The sequence below is a fragment of the Hemiscyllium ocellatum genome, chromosome 35 (genome assembly GCF_020745735.1).
Source record: "Hemiscyllium ocellatum isolate sHemOce1 chromosome 35, sHemOce1.pat.X.cur, whole genome shotgun sequence".
NCBI classification, from domain to species: domain Eukaryota; kingdom Metazoa; phylum Chordata; class Chondrichthyes; order Orectolobiformes; family Hemiscylliidae; genus Hemiscyllium; species Hemiscyllium ocellatum.
Window position 1 is genome coordinate 16,917,836 of NC_083435.1, and position 20,103 is coordinate 16,937,938.

At 45.5% G+C, this 20,103-nt stretch overlaps 1 protein-coding gene across 1 annotated transcript in view; it reads right to left on the reverse strand.

Annotated features, from left to right (window-relative positions):
• Nucleotides 1–1,238: 1,238 nt before the first annotated feature.
• Nucleotides 1,239–20,103, reverse strand: part of LOC132832552 (uncharacterized) — a 64,852-nt gene continuing 45,987 nt past the window's right edge. The window contains exons 12-16 of the mRNA XM_060850642.1: nucleotides 16,103–16,198; nucleotides 13,305–13,535; nucleotides 10,431–10,453; nucleotides 7,955–8,070; nucleotides 1,239–4,226 (exon numbers count right to left, since the gene is read on the reverse strand). Of these exons, the coding sequence (XP_060706625.1) occupies nucleotides 3,700–4,226; nucleotides 7,955–8,070; nucleotides 10,431–10,453; nucleotides 13,305–13,535; nucleotides 16,103–16,198 (993 nt within the window). The 3' untranslated portion in view covers nucleotides 1,239–3,699. The remainder of the gene's footprint in view (nucleotides 4,227–7,954; nucleotides 8,071–10,430; nucleotides 10,454–13,304; nucleotides 13,536–16,102; nucleotides 16,199–20,103) is intronic.

Consider the following 20,103-nt stretch of genomic DNA (forward strand, 5'->3'; position numbering starts at 1 on the left):
ATCAGTTTTTCTGTTGTAAAAACATCCCATGAAGACCAGTTCTTATCCCCGACCAGTTTCTTAAGTTATTGTCTTTAACCAGGCACTAACAAACTCTGTAAATATTCTAACAATCACCTCTGCCTCCCTGTGAACAGAAACTACTGAGAGAAAGGGGATTGAAGGATAGAAGGTGTTAGGGAAGCAAATGAATATTTGCCACCTACTTGCGGAACGTTTCAGAGAACGCCTCTGGGACACCCGGACCAACCAACCCAACCACCCCGTGGCTCATCACTTCAACTCCCCCTCCCACTCCACCAAGGACATGCAGGTCCTTGGACTCCTCCATCGCCAGACCATAGCAACACGACGGCTGGAGGAAGAGCGCCTCATCTTCTGCCGAGGAACCCTCCAACCACACGGGAGGAACTCTGATTTCTCCAGTTTCCTCATTTTACCTCCCCCCACCTTGTTTCAGTCAAATCCCTCGAACTCAGCACCACCTTTCTAACCTGCAATCTTCTTCCTGACCTCTCCGCCCCACCCCCACTCCGGCCTATCACCCTCACCTTGACCTCCTTCCACCTATCACATCTCCATCGCCCCTCCCCCAAGTCCCTCCTCCCTACCTTTTATCTTAGCCTGCCTGGCACACTCTCCTCATTCCTGAAGAAGGGCCCATGCCCGAAACGTCAATTCTCCTGCTCTTTGGATGCTGCGCTTTTCCAGCAACACATTTTCAGCAAATGATTATTTGAGCAAATTTATGTATGACCAACTGTTTTTCCCAGTCTTTATTTCCCCTCCAATCACAACCAAGGGCTCAATGTTCTAACAAATAGAGATATATGTCTATGGTTGAGAGCTGTTTTCTTGTGGTTGTAATTTACTTACTGGGTGGGAGAGTAGTTCTTATTAACTACATGAATGTGATCAGTGGTTTCTGTTAACCTAATGCCACTGAACAGGAACATTGAGGACTTTGTATACTTTAATTAATCATTCAGCTTTGTGGTGACTTCAGGAGTACCAAGCTCAGTCCACTTTCACAACTGACGCATTTGAGTAGTAATTCCTCAAGATGAAAATGTTAATGCTGAAAGGAGAGAAAAAATATGCTAAGTAACTTTCTGAAGTGGTTTCTTAGAAGCCTTTGGATTCTTTAGGGTGTGTTTCTGGAAACCATATAGTCAAGGTTACATTATGACTACTTTTATTTATTGACAGAATATTTGTAGCAATCAATTCATCAGAACCAAAGATGTTGAAATGTATACATTGAAATACATATTTTAAATTGATAACTAAATTAGTAACCTGGAATTGTCAAGTAAGAAAAACAATTACAGAAGCAAATGAATTGAACGAACGAAAAAACCCAAACAAAACATTTCAAGTTGAATTGCATGTACTGATAAATGTGACCTGTCAATATTAACAGATTAATTAATTGTCCATCAAATCTCAAGTATTTTGTAAGAAACAGGGACAGAAAAGGTAACCAGATTTGTCCCAACACTTAGCATGAATAAGTATTGATGTATTTGAGTAATACAAACCCAATTAGACATTACATTTGTGGACTGGTGCGATTGAATTGTGTTCCTCAGTTTATTTTGCTCCATCCACACAACAACTGTGTTTTTTTTTGACTGTGTGTGCGCGCGCGCATGTGCGTGTGCTTGCACATGGGCATCCTTATGTGTATGTAGAGGTTAGAAAAAGGAACATTGTTTTAATGAACAGAGCCACGTTGTTGTTCACAGCTACTTCCTTGTGATTATAATTTAAATATTAAGAATTAAAACAAAATTTTTGTTTTCCTTAATCAGCACAGGAACCTGGTCAGTTTTAACCTGATTCCACCAGAATACTGATATCACTGCCCAAGGATGGAGCAGTCCAATTACTTCAGTGTGTTTCTCCTTGTATTTTGTCCCATCATCATCCGACTGTTCACAAATTCCATTCATTCAAAATATTAACAAATATTTTGATTGTTATGTAAATATTCTGGCAATGTTACTGTTGAGGATACATATATGGTAATGGGCTATGACAAACAGGAACATGGAATATTTCTTTGGAGAAGACATTTTATCATGTCATTTCTTGAAAACAAGGGGTGAATATACAAGCGTAGAATATCTGCTGTTCACTTGGAAAGCGAGCAATTTTCAGACAAAGAATCTAAGGAAAACTTTTAAGAAGCACTAAGAGATGGATTTTATTGTTTGATTGCAGGACAAGCAGATATGCGGAAGTCATGGATGAGCTGTTCACTGCCTAGCAACAGTCTCTGTCTTGAAGTTTCTGCATGTTCCTATCGATCCGAGCTGTGAGTTGTTAAATAAACCGACAGCAGGAAGCAGCTCGCTGAGTCAATAAGAGAAAATCACTAAAGCAAAACAACAGCTCTCTCTTTCCCTCTCGAACTACTTGTGAAGCCTGATAAAGTTGTAACACTGGTTCCTCACCATTTCCCATTCAAACCTGAAAGCTCATTTGCAAATCATCCGTCAGGGAGTTGGTTATCGATCCACTCCTCCACCAGAGTCACAACATTTGAATCAGTGTGTCGTCCAGTGAGATGAAAGTCAAAGGATAAAACAGCATTAACTAAATGTTCCACCATCTCACATTTCTTTGTCCATTAGATATCAAAGGACATGAAAGTTGCTTTATTTACCTTATGTCTTTTGTTCTTAGGCTGTGAGTGTCACTGGCTGGGCCAGTCTTTCCCAGTTGCCCTTGAAAAAGCAGTGGCGAGCTGCCTTCTTGAACTGATGAAGCCCATGTCCTTGGGGAGGGAATTCCAAGATTTTGACCAGTGGCTTTGGAGGAACTGCGATATATTTCCATGTCAGGATGGTAACGGGCTTGGAGGGGAACTTGCAGGCAACAGTGTTCCCATATAGCAGCTGCCCTTGTCCTGTGGTCGTGGTTTACAAGGTGCTGTCTAAGGATCTTAGTTGAATTTCTGTAGTGCATCTTGTAGATGGTACACACTGCTGCCACTGAACGTCATTGGTGAAGGGAGTGAATGTTGAAGGTTGTGTACAGGGCATTGATTAAAATCATGTCTGGACTCCTTATGATCTTGATAATTATAACTATATTTATGGTTGCCAAGGCCAGAAATATTAAATGCATCACAACTCTTCAGTTCACCACACCACTTCAAAAATGATGTGCGATAATTTCAGGAAGATGAACAGTTCCATTCCGATGACAATCACTGATTTCTGAAACGTGGTAATCACTTACTGTTCAGATTGACAGAGAAGGTCAAGATCCATTAATGGTTCCTTAACCAAACCCTGTGGCTTTTCAGGAGCATTTTGAAGGTGGGGTAGGTGGCAGAAAGGTGAGTGAGACTTTGGGATGGACCTCTAGAGGTTTAGCTCAAAATATCTGAAGGAATAATGGAGTACATTTTTATTCCTGTGAATGAAAAATTAGCAATTCTCACGAATACGGTCCCTGCTTTGCCATTAATGAAATATTCTTTGAAATGGAACAGTTAACGAGACTTCAGATAGCTGAAATTGAGGAGACCCGATGATGATGTCTATTCAACGCTGAGTTAGCGAGAGTTTTAATCAGTGATGGAATGGGGACGAGGCAGTGAAATGGAGTTGAGGATGATGAGATCAGCAATGGATGGCAGAGACTCAATGGGCTGAATGGCCTTGTCTCACACCGAGATCTTGCGTTTTATATCTGAAAGCGGACGAGTTTCAACGGGTCAAGGGCACAGCCTGTTAGGAATAAGGGGTGGACTTTCTCAGTGAATTTATCGGTGAAGGTGCAGAGATGAGACAGGTTGACCGCGTCGTACAGTGACACCTGACCCGCTTCATAGTCGAGGTAGACTCCCAGGGTCCGAAGGCCAGGGCGGACGGGAAGGGCGGTCCGAGGCATGGCCAGGGTGGTGTACTCGTCCTTCAGCCGCCACAAGGCCCAGACACCGGCACTCGGCTCCGGCGAGAAATCCTTCTTGCGTGGCACGGACCCTCTCGCCAGCCCCACCGCCCAGGTGCTGTTGTTGCCCACCTCCACCTCCCAGTAGTGCTGGCCCGATTTGAAACCCTCACGCGCCAGCACGATGTGCCAGTTCGTGAACCTCGTGGGCTGGTCAGGGACCTGCTGCTTGCTGTCGCCGAACATCACGCTGGTCTTGCCGTCTGACACCACCAGCCGGGGGTGCGCTGTGCTCGGGTCCAGATGCAGAGCGGCTGGAACTGAAGAAAGGGCAACGTCAGCAGAGTCAGGGGTCGTCTTGTGGTGCAGTAGCAACGTCCCTGCCCCTGGACTGAGGTTCAAGTCCCTCCTGTTCATCTCTCTGAACAGGTTGGTTTGAAAAATAGGTTAAAAAAACCAAGTTGAGGGCCCTCTTATGGCACACTGCTGTACCGGGAAGGCCTAGGTTCAGGGTCCACCTGCTCCAGAGGTAGTGTAATAGCATCTCTGAACAGGTTGATTATGGGGAAAAAGAAGGTTAAAGTAAAAGAGAGGAAGTTGTTTGCTGCACTTAACTCCCCTGAGACTGAATGCTCTCTTTTCCGAGGTGGGAGGGAACAGAAACCAATGCTTGGCGAGGGACAATTATCAACTGCAGCGTTTGACCCGAGACTTCCGCCACCATAACCAAACCGCTCCTGCCTGTCACTGTGACACAAAACCTTTCTCGGCCACTCCTTCCCTCCTTATACATTGGGAATTTGACAGGAAACTGCCGCTGCCACCTGGCCTGACCTACACGTGACTCCAGACCCAGAGCAAATGTGGCTGGCTCTTAGCTGCCCACTGGGTAATTCGGCACTGGCAAGAAATGCCGGCCCAGCCAATGATACTCGCACCCCCGGAATCAAAAGCAAAAATGCAGCCAGATTAGGGGAGATGGTGGCGTAGTGACAATGCCACCGAGCTCACAACCGAGAGACCCGGCTAATCCTCCAGAGACCTGGGCTCAAATCCCATCGTGGGAGTCAGTGAAATTCAACTCAGAAACTAGTCACTGCCCAGAACAAGTGTCACTGACAAACAGTCACTCATTGGGAACAGGGATATTTTATGGCCTTACCCAGCCTTCGTATCAATTAGGAGCATGAGTTGGTCATTCAACCCATCTAGCCTGTTCTATCGTTTAATAAGACCACTCTCAAGTTGACTCCCTTGCAGACCCCACGGTAGTGTGGCTGACTCTGACCGACACTCTGACAGGAATGGGCAAGCTCGGTCCTCTCAAGGAGCTTTTAGGGATGAGCAAAAATTGCTGACCTTGCCACTGATGTCCACACCTCCCCCCATACCTCGCCCAGAATGCCCCAATTCCAATGAATGGATCAATGTTTCGGATTAGTGACCAATGTCAGTGAGGCAGCAACCTCTGTTTGGATGGGTCTCGAACTCTATATTCTGATTAATATTACTCTCCATCAATTGCAATGAAGATTAACATTAAACTGGATGTAAGTCCAGCATTCTACCCATTCTCGGGTTAAATTTAAAAATGACCACTGTTTCTCTCTGCCCACAGGAGTCATGGCACGCTGCATGTTTCAGCATTTACTGACATGACTGCGATAGATGAGAGAGGGGTCAGGTCTTTTATATGACTTAAGCACAGAACCAATAGGAAGACAACTCAATTAATGGGAATAATTTTGTACTTACCGACATCCTGTTTGCAACCAAAAGCCTATGAGGCCTGAGATACACTGTCAAAGCTTATGAATATAATAATGCAATCTAATGGGATTGTTGACCATTCAGCCAATCACTTCAGTGCTAGCCCTTCGAAAGCACTTGCTGATTGGTATACTCTTCTGCTGCCCTTTCCCGTGGCCTGGTAGTTGGAATCCTAGAGGTCTCCAACACAGAAAAGGACTCTTCGGTCCATAGAGACCGTGCTGCTCAAATGCCTTACAATTCTAATCCCCTTTTCTAACACTTGCCACTTACCCTCCTGTGCCTTCACATTGCACATCCAAATTTTGTTATTAGGGTTGCTGCTTCTACCCCACTTTACAGGTAGGAAGTTGCAGATTCCCACCACCCTCTGGTCGAAAACACTTTTTTCCCCTCACATCCTTTGTATACCTCCTGCCCCTTACCTTTAATCTATCTCCCCGGTCACTGATCCCCTCCACCAAGGAGAAAGGTTGCTTCCTGCCTGCTGGCCCTACCTCACATTTTACTCATCTCAATCCTGGCCCCTTTCAGTTCCTCTTCTCCAAAGAAAACAACCCCTTTAGGTAACTCTCTCCCCTTCAAATGATGGTCCAATTTTATCTGAGAGAGTTACCATTGAATCTGCCTTTGGCAATCGACCAGAAATCTCAGTCTGCTGTCCCCACCCCCCAAAACCTTTATTCATCCTGCTAAATTTGGTCACCTTTATTTGATTCTCCCTTAACATTCTCCACTCGCGAGGAAAATATCAACGCAAGATCTCATTCCCTCGTCACTCCACATTCCCCCCCAAAGTGCAAAGAAACCATTTACTACGGCATAAGATCAAACCATGCAGTTCTACCGTACGGAAGAGGCCATTCAAGTCTATACTGCCAAAAGTAGACTACCCTGGTTTCACAAGGTCCACATCCTTGAATGGTTGTGACACTTCTAGTGTTCATGGAAGTACTTCTTAAAGGTTGTGAGGTTTAAATATTAAGGTTTGAATCTTGACATTTTAATATTAAGAACCTGAATATAAGATGGTCCAAGCTGACATAGAAGAATGCGTTGGCTGACAGATTCACTGTGTTGCTGCAGTGCCATCACCTGGAGGGGAGTATCATTACAACTTGATTATGAGACGGTGATGTCTCCATTAATGAACATATGGTCATAGGGTCATAACAGCTCTTCTCTCATCAGAGGCAGGCAGAGAGAGAGACGAACAACTGGTGGTGAGTTTACCACACCTCAGCAGAGGGGCAAAGTTGATTAGTAATGGGACGAAGGACAGACAGCATCCAACCTAGGTCAACTGAACCCTGCTTTTACTCCATATTTGGAACACACCACTGAATACCATCTTTTTTGAAAATGCATTGCTTCAATTTACAAACTGACAATTTTACAGCAAACCGGGAGTTCTGCAGTACCTTGTGTTTTATTTGCACAAAAGATGTAGGTGGGCCAGCAGTTATCACCCGTCTTTAATCCCAGTTAAGAGTCAACTATTAAGAGTCAACCACATTGTGGTGCTGGAAAAGCACAGCAGGTCAGGCAGCATTTGAGGAGCAGGGGAATTGAAGTTTTGGGCAAAAAGCCCTTCAATCTGATCTCCAACATCTGCAGTCCTCGCTCTCTCCACATTGCTATGGACTCTGGAGTCACATGTAGGCCTGACCAGGTAAGGTTGGCAGATTTCTTCCCCCGTTGGGCATTACAGAGCCAGATGGGTTTTTAGAACAATTTGTTTTTTTTTTAAACTGAATTCAAATTTTACCATTTGGCCTGGTGAAATTCAAACCCAAGTCCTCAGAATATTAGCCTGTCATTGAGGTCTACAGCATAGAAAATGACCCTTTGGCCCATTGAATCTGCTCCAGTCAAAAATAACTTATTAACCACTCCCATCCCATTTTCCACACTTGACCTTGTATGCCTTGGCATCATCTAAATCCTGATGAAGGGCTTATGCCCGAAACGTCGAATTTCCTGTTCCTTGGATGCTGCCTGACCTGCTGCGCTTTTCCAGCAACACATGTTCAGCTCATCATCTAAATACTTCAATGTTATGATGTTTTCTGCTTCTACCACCCTGGCAGACAATGAATTCCATGTTCCACGATCCCCTGGGTAAAAACATTTTTCCTCACATCTCTTCTAAACCCCTTGCCTTAAATCCATGCCCTGCAGTCACTGATCTCTCCAACAGGGGGTTCCAGATTATTAGTAAAGTGATGTTACCATCTCCCACCATCATCCCCCCCTACTCTGAAGAAAACAACCTTACCTGGATTAATCAGCTTCACAATCTGCTTCCAAGCCATGTACTGCAGGGGGCCTGAAAATTCACCAAAGCCGAGATCAGCTGGCACTTTCGTAGGCTTCTCAGACAGCATGGCAGGCCTGGTGAGATTGACAAAGAAAAACGAAACAGCGGTGACAGTGGAGATGACAATCCCCAAATCTGGAAGCTAAAAGGTCACCCGACGATCAAATAAAATGACACCGGTGCCCTTTCCCAGGCACTTGGTGATGATGCTCAGAGACTGTGCTCTCAGGTGGGCTGTCTGTGGGGGAAGGCAGACATCAAATCTCCCACTTAATATGATGGCTTTTGCAACTTCAGGGCAGCTCAGAGTGTTTTACGTCCTACTAAGTACTCGTGAATATTTACCTTATCCATCTTTTCAGAGATATTATGGTGCTCTTCTAGAACAGGCAGGTTTTGAACCTCCTGGTTTAGAGGTAGGGATACAAGCACCCACCGTGAGAGCACATACACTGCTGTGGAAACATAGCACACATCAGTGTGCATTTGGATAGCAACTAGATCAGTTCTTCAAAATTGATCTTGGTTCGGGGATTTATATGGCAAGAGGAGAACTCTCCTGCTCTCCTTGGGATTGTTAATGGCCACCTGAGAGGTAATAGGTGATGAATGATTGTGTGTGAAAGACAACCCCTCTAGCAACATGGCACACGCTGCACTGAAACACATGCCCTTCTAGGCGACAAACTTTGTGCACACTTCCTGCAGTGCCTGCATGCTCTAACCCAGAGGTGGGGAATCCTTTCATGTTGGAAGGCCGCATTATGTTAGTTGGAATCTAATAAGGCCGCATTCAAGAAACTTCAATATTCAAAGTTCGTGCGAAGATTTGTAGCTCGGGTGCTTGTTGTAGTGGTTCTGTTCGCCGAGCTGGAAGTTTTTGTTGCAAACGTTTCGTCCCCTGGCTAGGAGAATATTCAAAAGAGCTACAACACACTGCAGTACACCAGAACTGCGAAAAGAGGAAGAGGAACACCTATACAAGGTATTCGCCAAAAACGGATACCCGCGCAACTTTATCAACAGATGCCTAAGAGATAGACCACGGAACGAGGACATGCCACAACCAAAAGGACTAGCCACACTACCATACATCAGGAGCGTTTCAGAACTGACAGCCAGACTACTGCGACCCCTAGGACTCATAACAGCACACAAACCAACAGCCATGCTCAGACAACAACTTACTAGAACAAAGGAGCCAATACTCAACATGAGCAAAACTAATGTAGTTTATAAAATACCATGCAAGGACTGCACAAAACACTATATAGGACAAACAGGAAGACAGCTAACAATCCGCATACATGAACACCAACTAGCTACGAAACGACACGACCAGCTATCCCTAGTAGCCACACACTCAGACAACAAGCAACATGAATTCGACTGGGAAAACACTACTATCATAGGGCAAGCCAGACAGAGAACAGCCAGGGAATTCCTAGAGGCATGGCATTCATCCACAAATTCCATCAACAGACACATCGACCTGGACCCAATATACCAATCACTACAGCGGACAGCTGAAACTGACACCCGGAAGCGGCAAGGACAGACCACTATAAATGCCGGAAGAAACATCAAAGAAGCGCTTCGCAGGAGGCTCCACAGCACTGATGATGTCTCCTAGCCAGGGGACGAAACGTTTGCAACAAAAACTTCCAGCTCGGCGAACAGAACCACTACAAACTTCAATATGATATTCTTCAAAATTTTGTAAAAAATCTAATTACTATGTACTAACTGAAAAAAAAATGTTAATTCTAAAGTTAACTAACATTTAATGACTTTGTTGTGACTGCTTCTTGTAGGAAAACATTTGAATATTTGATTGCAGTTTTAGTCCTTATGACTTACCAATCTTTTAATTGTGGTGGTCAGTCTGTGAGGATTATTTCATTGAATTTTCTTTTACTCTCTGGTATTTTAAATACATTCATTTTAAGATTAAAATAAAAATAATAAAGGACGGAAAAAGACATATTAACAAAATATAAAAGATTTGTTCTGTGAAATTTGGATTCGTTCAAAAGGCCACACACGATGGCCTTAAGGCTGCAGGTTCCCCACCCCTGCTCTAGCCTGTAAGGGGAGGCCAGAACTAACCAAGATGGTCAGACACACAACGGGGCGGGGGGGGGGGTGGCGGCGGCGGCAGAGAGAGAGTGTCACTTAGTTGGTCTTATGTCACAGCTGCGGTTTCGGTTCCTGCACCGGCTGAGATTACCATGCAGGACTCTCAACCTCACCCCTCACCTGAAGCACAATGAGCCGCAACTTAAACCACCGTCAGCCATTTCTCCCCCTCGCTCTAATGAGACGGCAGCCCAATGGGACTGCAGCAACTTGCAATGTCAATGGGACACCACCAGAGACCGGGCACCTTCACCCACAAGCGCTACCCGAACATATACACGAACAGAACACATACCTGTCGAGAACATCAATGACATCCTAAAGAAAAAGGAAAGATAAGTTTATCTCAGGCTTTTCAAGAGAGAGGGTAAAAACCATCTTTAGCAATCAATTCTATTAAGTGTCCTTAAATTAAGATTTAATTAGTGTCTGGACAAAAAGTAACTCCTTATTGGCATCAGGTCAGGTTGCTGCATGTGTGGGATTTCCCAATGAACGCTGAATCCATTCTGACTCTGTACACAGCGCACGAATTCAAGCTGTAGCTTTTTCATCTGACCACCTTCATATCCCAGGGACGGGTATTAAATGCTGGCCTAACCAGTCACACCCACCTCTGGTGAATGCGTTTTGTAAACAAAAATAAATACAGTATGAATTCTGCAACCTCCCAGTTCTGATACAGGACCTTCGGTTTTCTTATCTGGCACATTTCAGACCCATACACTGTCCTGAACCTTGACAGCTCTATTTGCCAGCATTCATTGCTTTTGGCTAATTATCCTGGAGAAGATGGTGAGAAGCCCCTTCTTAAACTTCACACAGAGCTGTGGAGGAGTGGCTCCTACATTTCGACAGTGAGGGCAATCTCTTCTATTTCAGGATGCTTAGTGACTGGGAATGAACATGCACGGGCAGGTCTGCTGACCTCCTAGGTGCTAGAGGCTTTGAGGCTGTCCAAGAAACGCTGGCATGTTGATGCACTGCACCTTGCAGATGGCTGGTGGTGGAGGGACTGGATGTGGTCCCAATTGAGTGGGTTGCTTTGTCCTGGATGGTGTGGAGCTTCCTGAGTGCTTTCGGAGCTGCACCCATCCAGGCCAATGGGGAGCACTCTATCACACTCCTCACTTGTGCCTTGTCGATGAATGTTGGGGAGTCAGGAAGTGCATTACTCACTACAGTATTCCTAGCCTCTGACCTGGTCTTGTAGCTTCAGCGTTACAGACATTTTTAATCAATCTGTTCAGACATGAGTAGGAGTAGGATTTGAACTCAGGCCTCCTGGTCCACAGGTATTGATACTACCATTACACCACAAGAGATTTTGCCTCAGGATTGTAATACAGTTGGTCCAGTTCAGTGTCTGGTCAACAGTAATCGTCAGGGTTCAAGGTGCAGGATTTAACATTCAACCTTTGAATGTTGGAATATTGTTAGATTCCTTTTTCGTGAAGACCAACAGTATCTTGAGGGATCATGGTGTGATTGCAACTTGCCACTCAATAGCCAATACACCATTTACTTGCTGCACATTGGTGTGACTGCTTCAGTGCTTGAGGAGTTACGAACACTCCCATTTCTGACCTTACAATGGAGAAGGCAGAAGATAGTTGGACAGGTATAAGACAACTAGATAATTAGGAGGATTTTGATCGTGTAAGTGAAAGTCAAGCAAGTTCTGGTATTAGTGGGCTAGTGGACAGAGGACACAGCTTGGACATGCGTGACAAAGCTGTCACTTTAACAAGGTGATTTTATACTTCGTTTGTTTTTAAAAAGAGAAGCTGTAAATTTAGAAGAGTCTAGGAAGTGTCTTGTTTAACAATGGAAGGAGAGTGGTCGGTTCTCCCTGTTCAGGGCTTTTCATAGTTTGTTTTTAGCTGTAGCAGTCATAAGATGCGAGAGTCCAGGGAAGTTGCAAGCTTCAGTAAAGAACTCCTCTGACCTTCTTCTGAAATCTCTCTCTGGATGTTGCTCCCTCCTGCCTGTAAGAATCTGTGATTGAATTTACCATTTTGCCAAGGGGTGTGTTTGTGGGATGTTATGGTATTGGAGCAGCTAATTAGTAATAGTTACTATATCGGGTTGTTTATGTTTTCCGATAGTTAACTTATTCTAAATTCTGCTTTCTTTTGCTCATGCTTCAACTGTAGTGTTTAAATAAATTCTGTTTTGCTTAAAGCCGAGTGGATTGGCCAGCTGCATCACACCTGGAATAGCCACTTCACACCCGCCTTTAAAGTAAGAAAACGTTAGGGTCCAGGCTACCTTCTTAAAACATTTTGAGGGGGTCTGGCCTGTTTGAAAGAAGCCAGTTGTTTAGATTTGCAATGTAGGATGATATGGATTTCATTCCCTACATTGGTTTTTAATGGAAAGGGAAACTTACGAGGATCAAATCCACACAGTTGAATGAATGAACTTAAAATTTGGCAGTACCTGGCTTCATTCCATTCAAAGTCACTCACTCACACACTCAGCAATAACATCAGGCAAAACGTTATAGCAATTTGATCTTCTTCTCGATTGATTGATACTAGAAACTGCTTGCTTTTTTAACCAGCTGATCATTCACCAGGTAGCAAAGGCAACATATGAAGAGAGAACAAGCAGTGAGCCTGTGTAACTCTCTGCTACAGAAATGGATTTGACCGCAAAACGCTGAATGGTTTTCAAGACCGTGTTGGATATAGAATCTCCACAGCGTGAGGCAGGCCAATCAGTTCATCAAATCCATACCAACCCTCCAAAATCCAACCCCCCCTACCCTACACCTTGCATTTCCCATGGTAATCCACCTAGCCAGCACATCCCTGTACACTGTGGACGGTATAGCACGGTCAACTCACCTGACCTGCACATCTTCGGGCTGTGGGAGGAAGCCAGAACACCTGGAGGAAACCCACGCAGACAGGAGGAGAATTTGCAAACACAAACAGACAGTCGCCCTGAGGGTGGAATTGCACCTTAATCCTAGATGCTGTGAGGCAGCAGTGCTAACCACTGCACTGCCCTTCAGTCCTTAGGGACTAATCAAAAGGCAGTGGGGACAAAACGGGAACTGGGGACAGATCAGAGTTGGACGATCAGCCATGATCAGATTGGGTGGAAGGGCTCAGTGGCGTGCTCCTCGCTCCGTTTGTTCCAAATGTTTGTCCGCTCTTACCTTCAGGAAGTCAGCCTCCTGCAGAGTCAGCCTCTTCTGTATTTCTTCCACCGTCCGTTCGACAGCGAGCCGCTGTTCGGAGATCTTGTCCAGGTTCTGTTCCAGCTTCTGCAGGGTGTCCGCCTCCTTTTGCTGCAGCTTTGTCCGAAGGCTCTGCTCCTGCTGGTGCAGTAACTGGTGCAGCTGGTCAAACTTCGCCGCAATGTTGTTCTGCAGATTGCCAGCCTGCTGCTGTTGAAGGAAAACAGCAACACAAGTTCACAAAACTCTGGAAGCAAAGGCTACCTACGTGTGTAGCTACTGCATGACATCTATTGCCAAGGCAGATTGTGGGGGGGGGGGGGGGGGCGACGTGAGGACGGCGAGTCCAGATACTGGGGTGAAGTTCCCCTGCGTAATGTAAGATCGCCCAAAGTTGGAGGGCAATCTAATCTCAAACCCTCCGTGATAGCTTAAGTCCCTTGCATTTCATTTTAAACCCACTCAGTCTGTCTCCTGCAGCAGTAAGGATAGTGGACCCTGCATGTGTTTTGGAAAAGAAAAATCTCCTCATAACCCTCTGGATGCCACAGCCCCTCCCCTCTCTCTCTCTCCCTCTCTCTAAAGTCAAGCCGTGTCTTCAGGCTTTCAGTCCCCACTGACGGATTTGCATCAATTGCCCAGCTCTCAACTGAACTCTCAAAGAACAGGACAGCACAGTATCAGGCCATTCGGCCCACCAAGCCTGCGCCAACACATGATGCCTTTCGAAACTAATAAAACCTATTTCCACTACGTGTCCTTTTCCCTCTATTCCTCACCTATTCATATATCTGTCAAGATGTGTCTTAAACATTACTGTTGAATCTGCCTCCACCACCTCCTCTGACAGCACATTCCAAGCATTTACGACCCACCGTCTTAAAAAAAAATTTGCACCCACATCTCCTTTAAACTTAGGTCCATTTACCTGGTGCGGCCGCATCTGGAGTACTGTGTGCAGTTTTGATCGCCATACTATAGGAAGGATGTGGAGGCACTGGAATGGGTGCAGAGGAGGTTTACCAGGATGTTGCCTGGTATGGTAGGAAGATCGTATGAGGAAAGGCTGAGGCACTTGGGGCTGTTTTCATTGGAGAAAAAAAGGTTTAGGGGTGACTTGATAGAGGTGTACAAGATGATTAGGGGTTTAGATAGGGTTGACCATGAGAACCTTTTTCCACGTATGGAGTCAGATATTACAAGGGGGCATAGCTTTCAATTAAGGGGTGGTAGGTATAGGACAGATGTTAGGGGTGGATTCTTCACTCAGCGAGTCGGGAGTTCATGGAATGCCCTGCCAGTAACAGTGGTGGACTCTCCCTCTTTATGGGCATTTAAACGGGCATTGGATAGGCATATGGAGGATAGTGGGCTAGTGCAGGTTAGGTGGGCTTGGATCGGTGCAACATCGAGTGCCGAAGGGCCTGTACTGCACTGTATTTTTTCTATGTTCTATGTTTCTATGTTCTACCTTAAACCTACGTTCCCTGGGAATTGACATTTCCACCCTGAGAAAAAAAGACCCCGACTATCCATTTTATCCATGGCCTTCTATAACTGTGTAAACCTCTGCTGGATCACCCTTCAGGCTCTGATGTTCAGGTGCCAATAAAAGCAAGTTTTCCCAATCTCTCCTCACAGTGAATACCCTCCAAACCAGGTAAAATCCTGCTCAAACATTTATGCGGCCTCTCCAAAATCTCCACGTCCTTGTAGTAGTGTGGTGACCAGAACTGCACACAGTATCCCAAACATGGCTGAACTGAAGTTCTATCTAGTTGCAACATGACTTGTCAATTTTTATATACAATACCCCAGCCAATGAAGGAAAGCATACAGTATGTCTGTTTGATCACCTTATCCACTTGTTGTTGCTTTCAGGGGAACGTGGACCTGTATGCTTGAATCTCTCTGAATACAAATGCATCTACCGTTTACTGTATACTTCCCTCCCGTAATAAACCTTTCACTGCACCAACATGCATTTGTCATGATTACGTTGCATCTGCCACTTCTCTACCCAGGTCTCCAGCCCACTTATATCCTGCTTTATCCTCTGACAATCCTCCTTACTATTCACAGCACCACACAATCTTTGTGTCAAACTTACTAATCACCTACACTCTCCTCCAACACCCTTCCAACATGACTCTCTGTTTTCTAATACCAAGTCAGGTCTGTATATTTTAATCAGCTCAACGTGATTCCCATCTGACTTCATTTTTGTATCAGCCTACTATGAGGGACTTTGTCAGAGGCCTTGCTAAAGTCCATTTTGACAACATTTACTGTGCTGGCCTCATCAATCATCTTTGTCACTTATAGACTCATAGTCATACAGCACAGGAACAGACCATTTAGATTAACTAACTGCACCAACCAGACATCTCAATCTGATACAGTCCCATTTGCCAGCATTTGGCCCATACCTCTCTAAACCCTTCCTGTTTGTATACTTACCCAGATGCCTTTTAAATGTTGCAATTGTGCTAGCCTCCACCACTCTCTCTGGCAGCTCATTTCCTTGGCTGACCTCTCAGCCTGATATCAATTCAGAGTGCAGTGCTGCCTGACCTGCTGCGCTTTTCCAGCACTACACTCTCGACTCTGATCTCCAGTATCTCCAGTCCTCACTTCCTCCTGATATCAATACAGCACTGGCTTACTTTGGCATCTGTGGGGCAATGGTGGCGTCCCTGAGCCAGACAAGGGGCCTGGTTCAGGTCCCAGAGGTGCGCAATAACATTGCTGAGCAGGTTGATTAGGAAAAGATCTACCTTCACGGTGTTTATATTAGCCTCTTCCGCCTTCTGGCTCGTGCTGATCTCTGCCAGCTGCTTCTGCAGCGAATCCAGTTTTTTCTGCAGCATGCCCTGGAACAAAGGAAGGAACAATTAGCTTTCAGTAGTCGGGAAGTACATTTTCCGGACGGATCATAGTATGTGCAGAAAAGAATAATTTGTGGCTAAAAAACAGTCTGTTAAGTGCCATCTTACAGGATGGGATGCTTCGTCAACAGCACATTTAAGCTCCATGTCTTTGCCATCTTTCCAAGGAAAGGGGTATATCACTGAAGGAAAGGAAGGTGCAAGTCTGCAGGGGACAGAATTGGGTCTTTGGTTTCTTTTTTATTCCCTCCCCCGACAGCTGCACTGTTTTATCTGGAAAGAGGAAGCAATGTTATTACAGTCACAAGAACAAAACTCACTGGAAAATCTCAGCTGACTCTGATTTGTTTTCTCAGAGGCTATGTTTCAGAACTGTTCTGAGAAAGGATCACTGGACCTGAAACTTTAGCGTCTGTGAAGAGAAATCAGAGTTAATGTCTCGGCTCCAACGACACTTTCTCAGTACAGTTCTGAAACGTTGACTCTCAGATTTCTCTTCACAGATGCTGCCAGACCTGCTGAGCTTTTCCAGCAACTTCTGTTTTTGTTTCTGATTTACAGCATCCGCAGTTCTGTCAGATTTACTGCCTGACTCTATTACAGCTAGTTATGTGGTATATCTTCAATAATTGTTTTGTTTCTTTCCTATGCTGAATTTGGCACATATGGAGGTGAGCACAGGAGTACAAGTGAGGTGATGACCTAGTGATATTTTTACTGGACTGTTAATCCAGAGACTTGGACAATATTCGGGGAATTGAAGTTTGAATCTTGATCTTATTTTAACCCTATATCCCCTATGTTAACCCAACAGTGGAAACAACCTCCCTGCTTCCATCTTATCAATTCCATCCATCATTTTATGTGTATCTGTAAGACCTCCCCCATTCATTCTTCTAAACTCCAATGAATATAGTCCCAGGCCACTCAATCTCTCCTCGTCAGCCAACCCTCTCAACCCTGGAATTAACCAGGCGAACATCCTCCCCACATCCTTTCTCGACTCCTCCTCCTTGAAGACATTGTGGCCTCAACTGTGGTGCAAAATTCCCCAAACTCACCAACTCTAGATTAATGTAGGATATTTGGTTAGTGGGTATGTGAATAGGAAGGGTTGGGAGGGATATGGGCCAAGTGGGACTAGATTAGGTTGGGGTATCTGGCCGGCATGGACAAGTTGGACCGAAGGGTCTGTCTCCGTGCTGTACATCTCTATGACTCTACGGACAGGTTGGACCGAAGAGTCTGTATCCATGCCACCCAGGTAAATAGTGCTGTGAGGAAGGCATATGGTGTACTGGGCTTTATTGGCAGAGGAATTGAGTTCCGGAGTCCTGAGGTCATGTTGCAGTTGTATAAGACTCTGGTGCGGCCTCATCTGCAGTATTGTGTGCAGTTTTGGTCGCCATACTATAGGAAGGATGTGGAGGCATTGGAACGAGTGCAGAGGAGGTTTACCAGGATGTTGCCTGGTATGGTAGGAAAATCGTATGAGGAAAGACTGAGGCACTTGGGGCTGTTCTCATTGGAGAAAAGAAGGTTTAGGGGAGATTTGATAGAGGTGTACAAGATGATTAGGGGTTTAGATAGGGTAGACACTGAGAACCTTTTACCGCTAATGGAGTCAGCTGTTACAAGGGGACACAGCTTTAAATTAAGGGGTGGAAGGTATAGGACAGATGTTAGGGGTAGATTCTTTACACAGCGGGTTGTGAGTTCATGGAATGCCCTGCCAGTAGCAGTGGTGAACTCTCCCTCTTTATCGTCATTTAAGCGGGCATTGGATAGGCATTTGGAAGTTATTGGGCTAGTGTAGGTTAGGTAGGATTCGGTCGGCGCAACATTGAGGGCCGAAGGGCCTGTACTGCGCTGTATTTTTCTATGTTCTATGTTCTATATCTCTATGACTCTTGGTGAACATGATTTAGAGTCTTGCAACTTCCCATACTCCACAACCACCTGGTGAAGCTCCAAAAGCTGGTACTTCCAAATAAACCTTGTGAGAAACAAAGCCCCATCACTTTAATAATTTCAGTCCGAGACAAGATCTGAATCAGTAGTGCCCTTTATTTCACACTTGCAAGTGGGTGTGATGTCCACAAGGCAGGGACAAAACACACTGAATTCAACAAATACTCGATATTTATATAATTTGGTTCCTATATGTTTTTTTCTTATTTCATTGTTTCCCTCCCCTGTTTACACCCTCCACTTCCCTAAGACCAGTACTCCTGCTTATCTCGTGTCTTATCCGGCTTTGTCTGTGGAACAAAATGCTCATTTCTGTTCTCAAGGCTATTTGCCCTCATCCTGCTGTGGGCACATCCTTGCCTTTTCACAGCATCTTATCACTAAGCCCTTTTAATTGGGGTTTGTTCCTGTGTTTCTGTAAAAGTGGGAAGCAGATGTTTAGACCTCCTGTTTATACAGGCATATTGAGTTCAAATGTCTGTCTTACAGTCCCATTTCTTTCTTGCATACACTTTTTAGCTAATAGGACGCTATCAGCATTCCGAAAAGACCACTCTCTCCGTGACTCCCTCGTCAGGTCCACACCCCCCACCGACCCAACCTCCACTCCCGGCACCTTCCCCTGCAACAGCAAGAAATGCAAAACTTGCGCCCACACCTCCTCCCTTACTTCTCTCCAAGGCCCCAAGGGATCCTTCCATATCCGCCACAAATTCACCTGCACCTCCACACACATCATCTATTGCATCCGCTGCACCCGATGTGGCCTCCTCTATATTGGGGAGACAGGCCGCCTACTTGCAGAACGTTTCAGAGAACACCTCTGGGACGCCCGGACCAACCAACCCAATCACCCCGTGGCTCAACACTTCAACTCCCCCTCCCACTCCCACTCCACCAAGGACATGCAGGTCCTTGGACTCCTCCATGCCAGACCATAACAACATGACGCCTGGAGGAAGAGCGCCTCATCTTCCACCTAGGAACCCTCCAACCACAAGGGATGAACTCAGATTTCTCCAGTTTCCTCATTTCCCCTCCCCCCACCTTGTCTCAGTCAAATCCCTTGAACTCAGCACCGCCTTCCTAACCTGCAATCTTCTTCCTGACCTCTCCGCCCCCACCCCCACTCCGGCCTATCACCCTCACCTTGACCTCCTTCCACCTATCACATCTCCATCGCCCCTCCTCCCTACCTTTTATCTTAGCCTGCTGGACACACTTCCCTCATTCCTGATGAAGGGCTTATGCGCAAAACGTCGATTCTCCTGCTCCTTGGATGCTGCCTGACCTGCTGCGCTTTAACCAGCAACACATTTTCAACTTTTAGCTAATAATTGAGAATTGCAGAAGTAACATTAATTTACCATTAATATCCCACAACCTGTTGGACCATAACCCGGTGTGGTCCGTATCCATGCTGCATATCTCTATAACTCTATGGACAGGTTGGACTGAAGGGTCTGTATCCGTGCTGTATATCTCTAGGTTGGACCAAAGGGTCTGTATCCGTGCTGTATATCTCTAGGTTGGACCAAAGGGTCTGTATCCGTGCTGTATATCTCTAGGTTGGACCAAAGGGTCTGTATCCGTGCTGTATATCTCTAGGTTGGACCAAAGGGTCTGTATCCGTGCTGTATATCTCTAAGATTCTATGGACAGGTTGGACAGTAGGGTCTGTATCTTTGCTGCATATCTCTAAGACTCTTGGTGAACATGATTGAGAGTCTTGAGACCACAACTTCCAAATAAACCTGTTGGACCATAACCCGGTGTGGACCAGAACCCGGTGTGGTGTGATGGTTTTGTTGTTGTTGTTAACTCTTAGTGAAGACATTGCTCCTGGTCTCATCCCTAGGTAGCTCTAGCCCTGCACTATGAGAGACTGAGACCACCCAGAACCCCCTGTGAACTCCCCT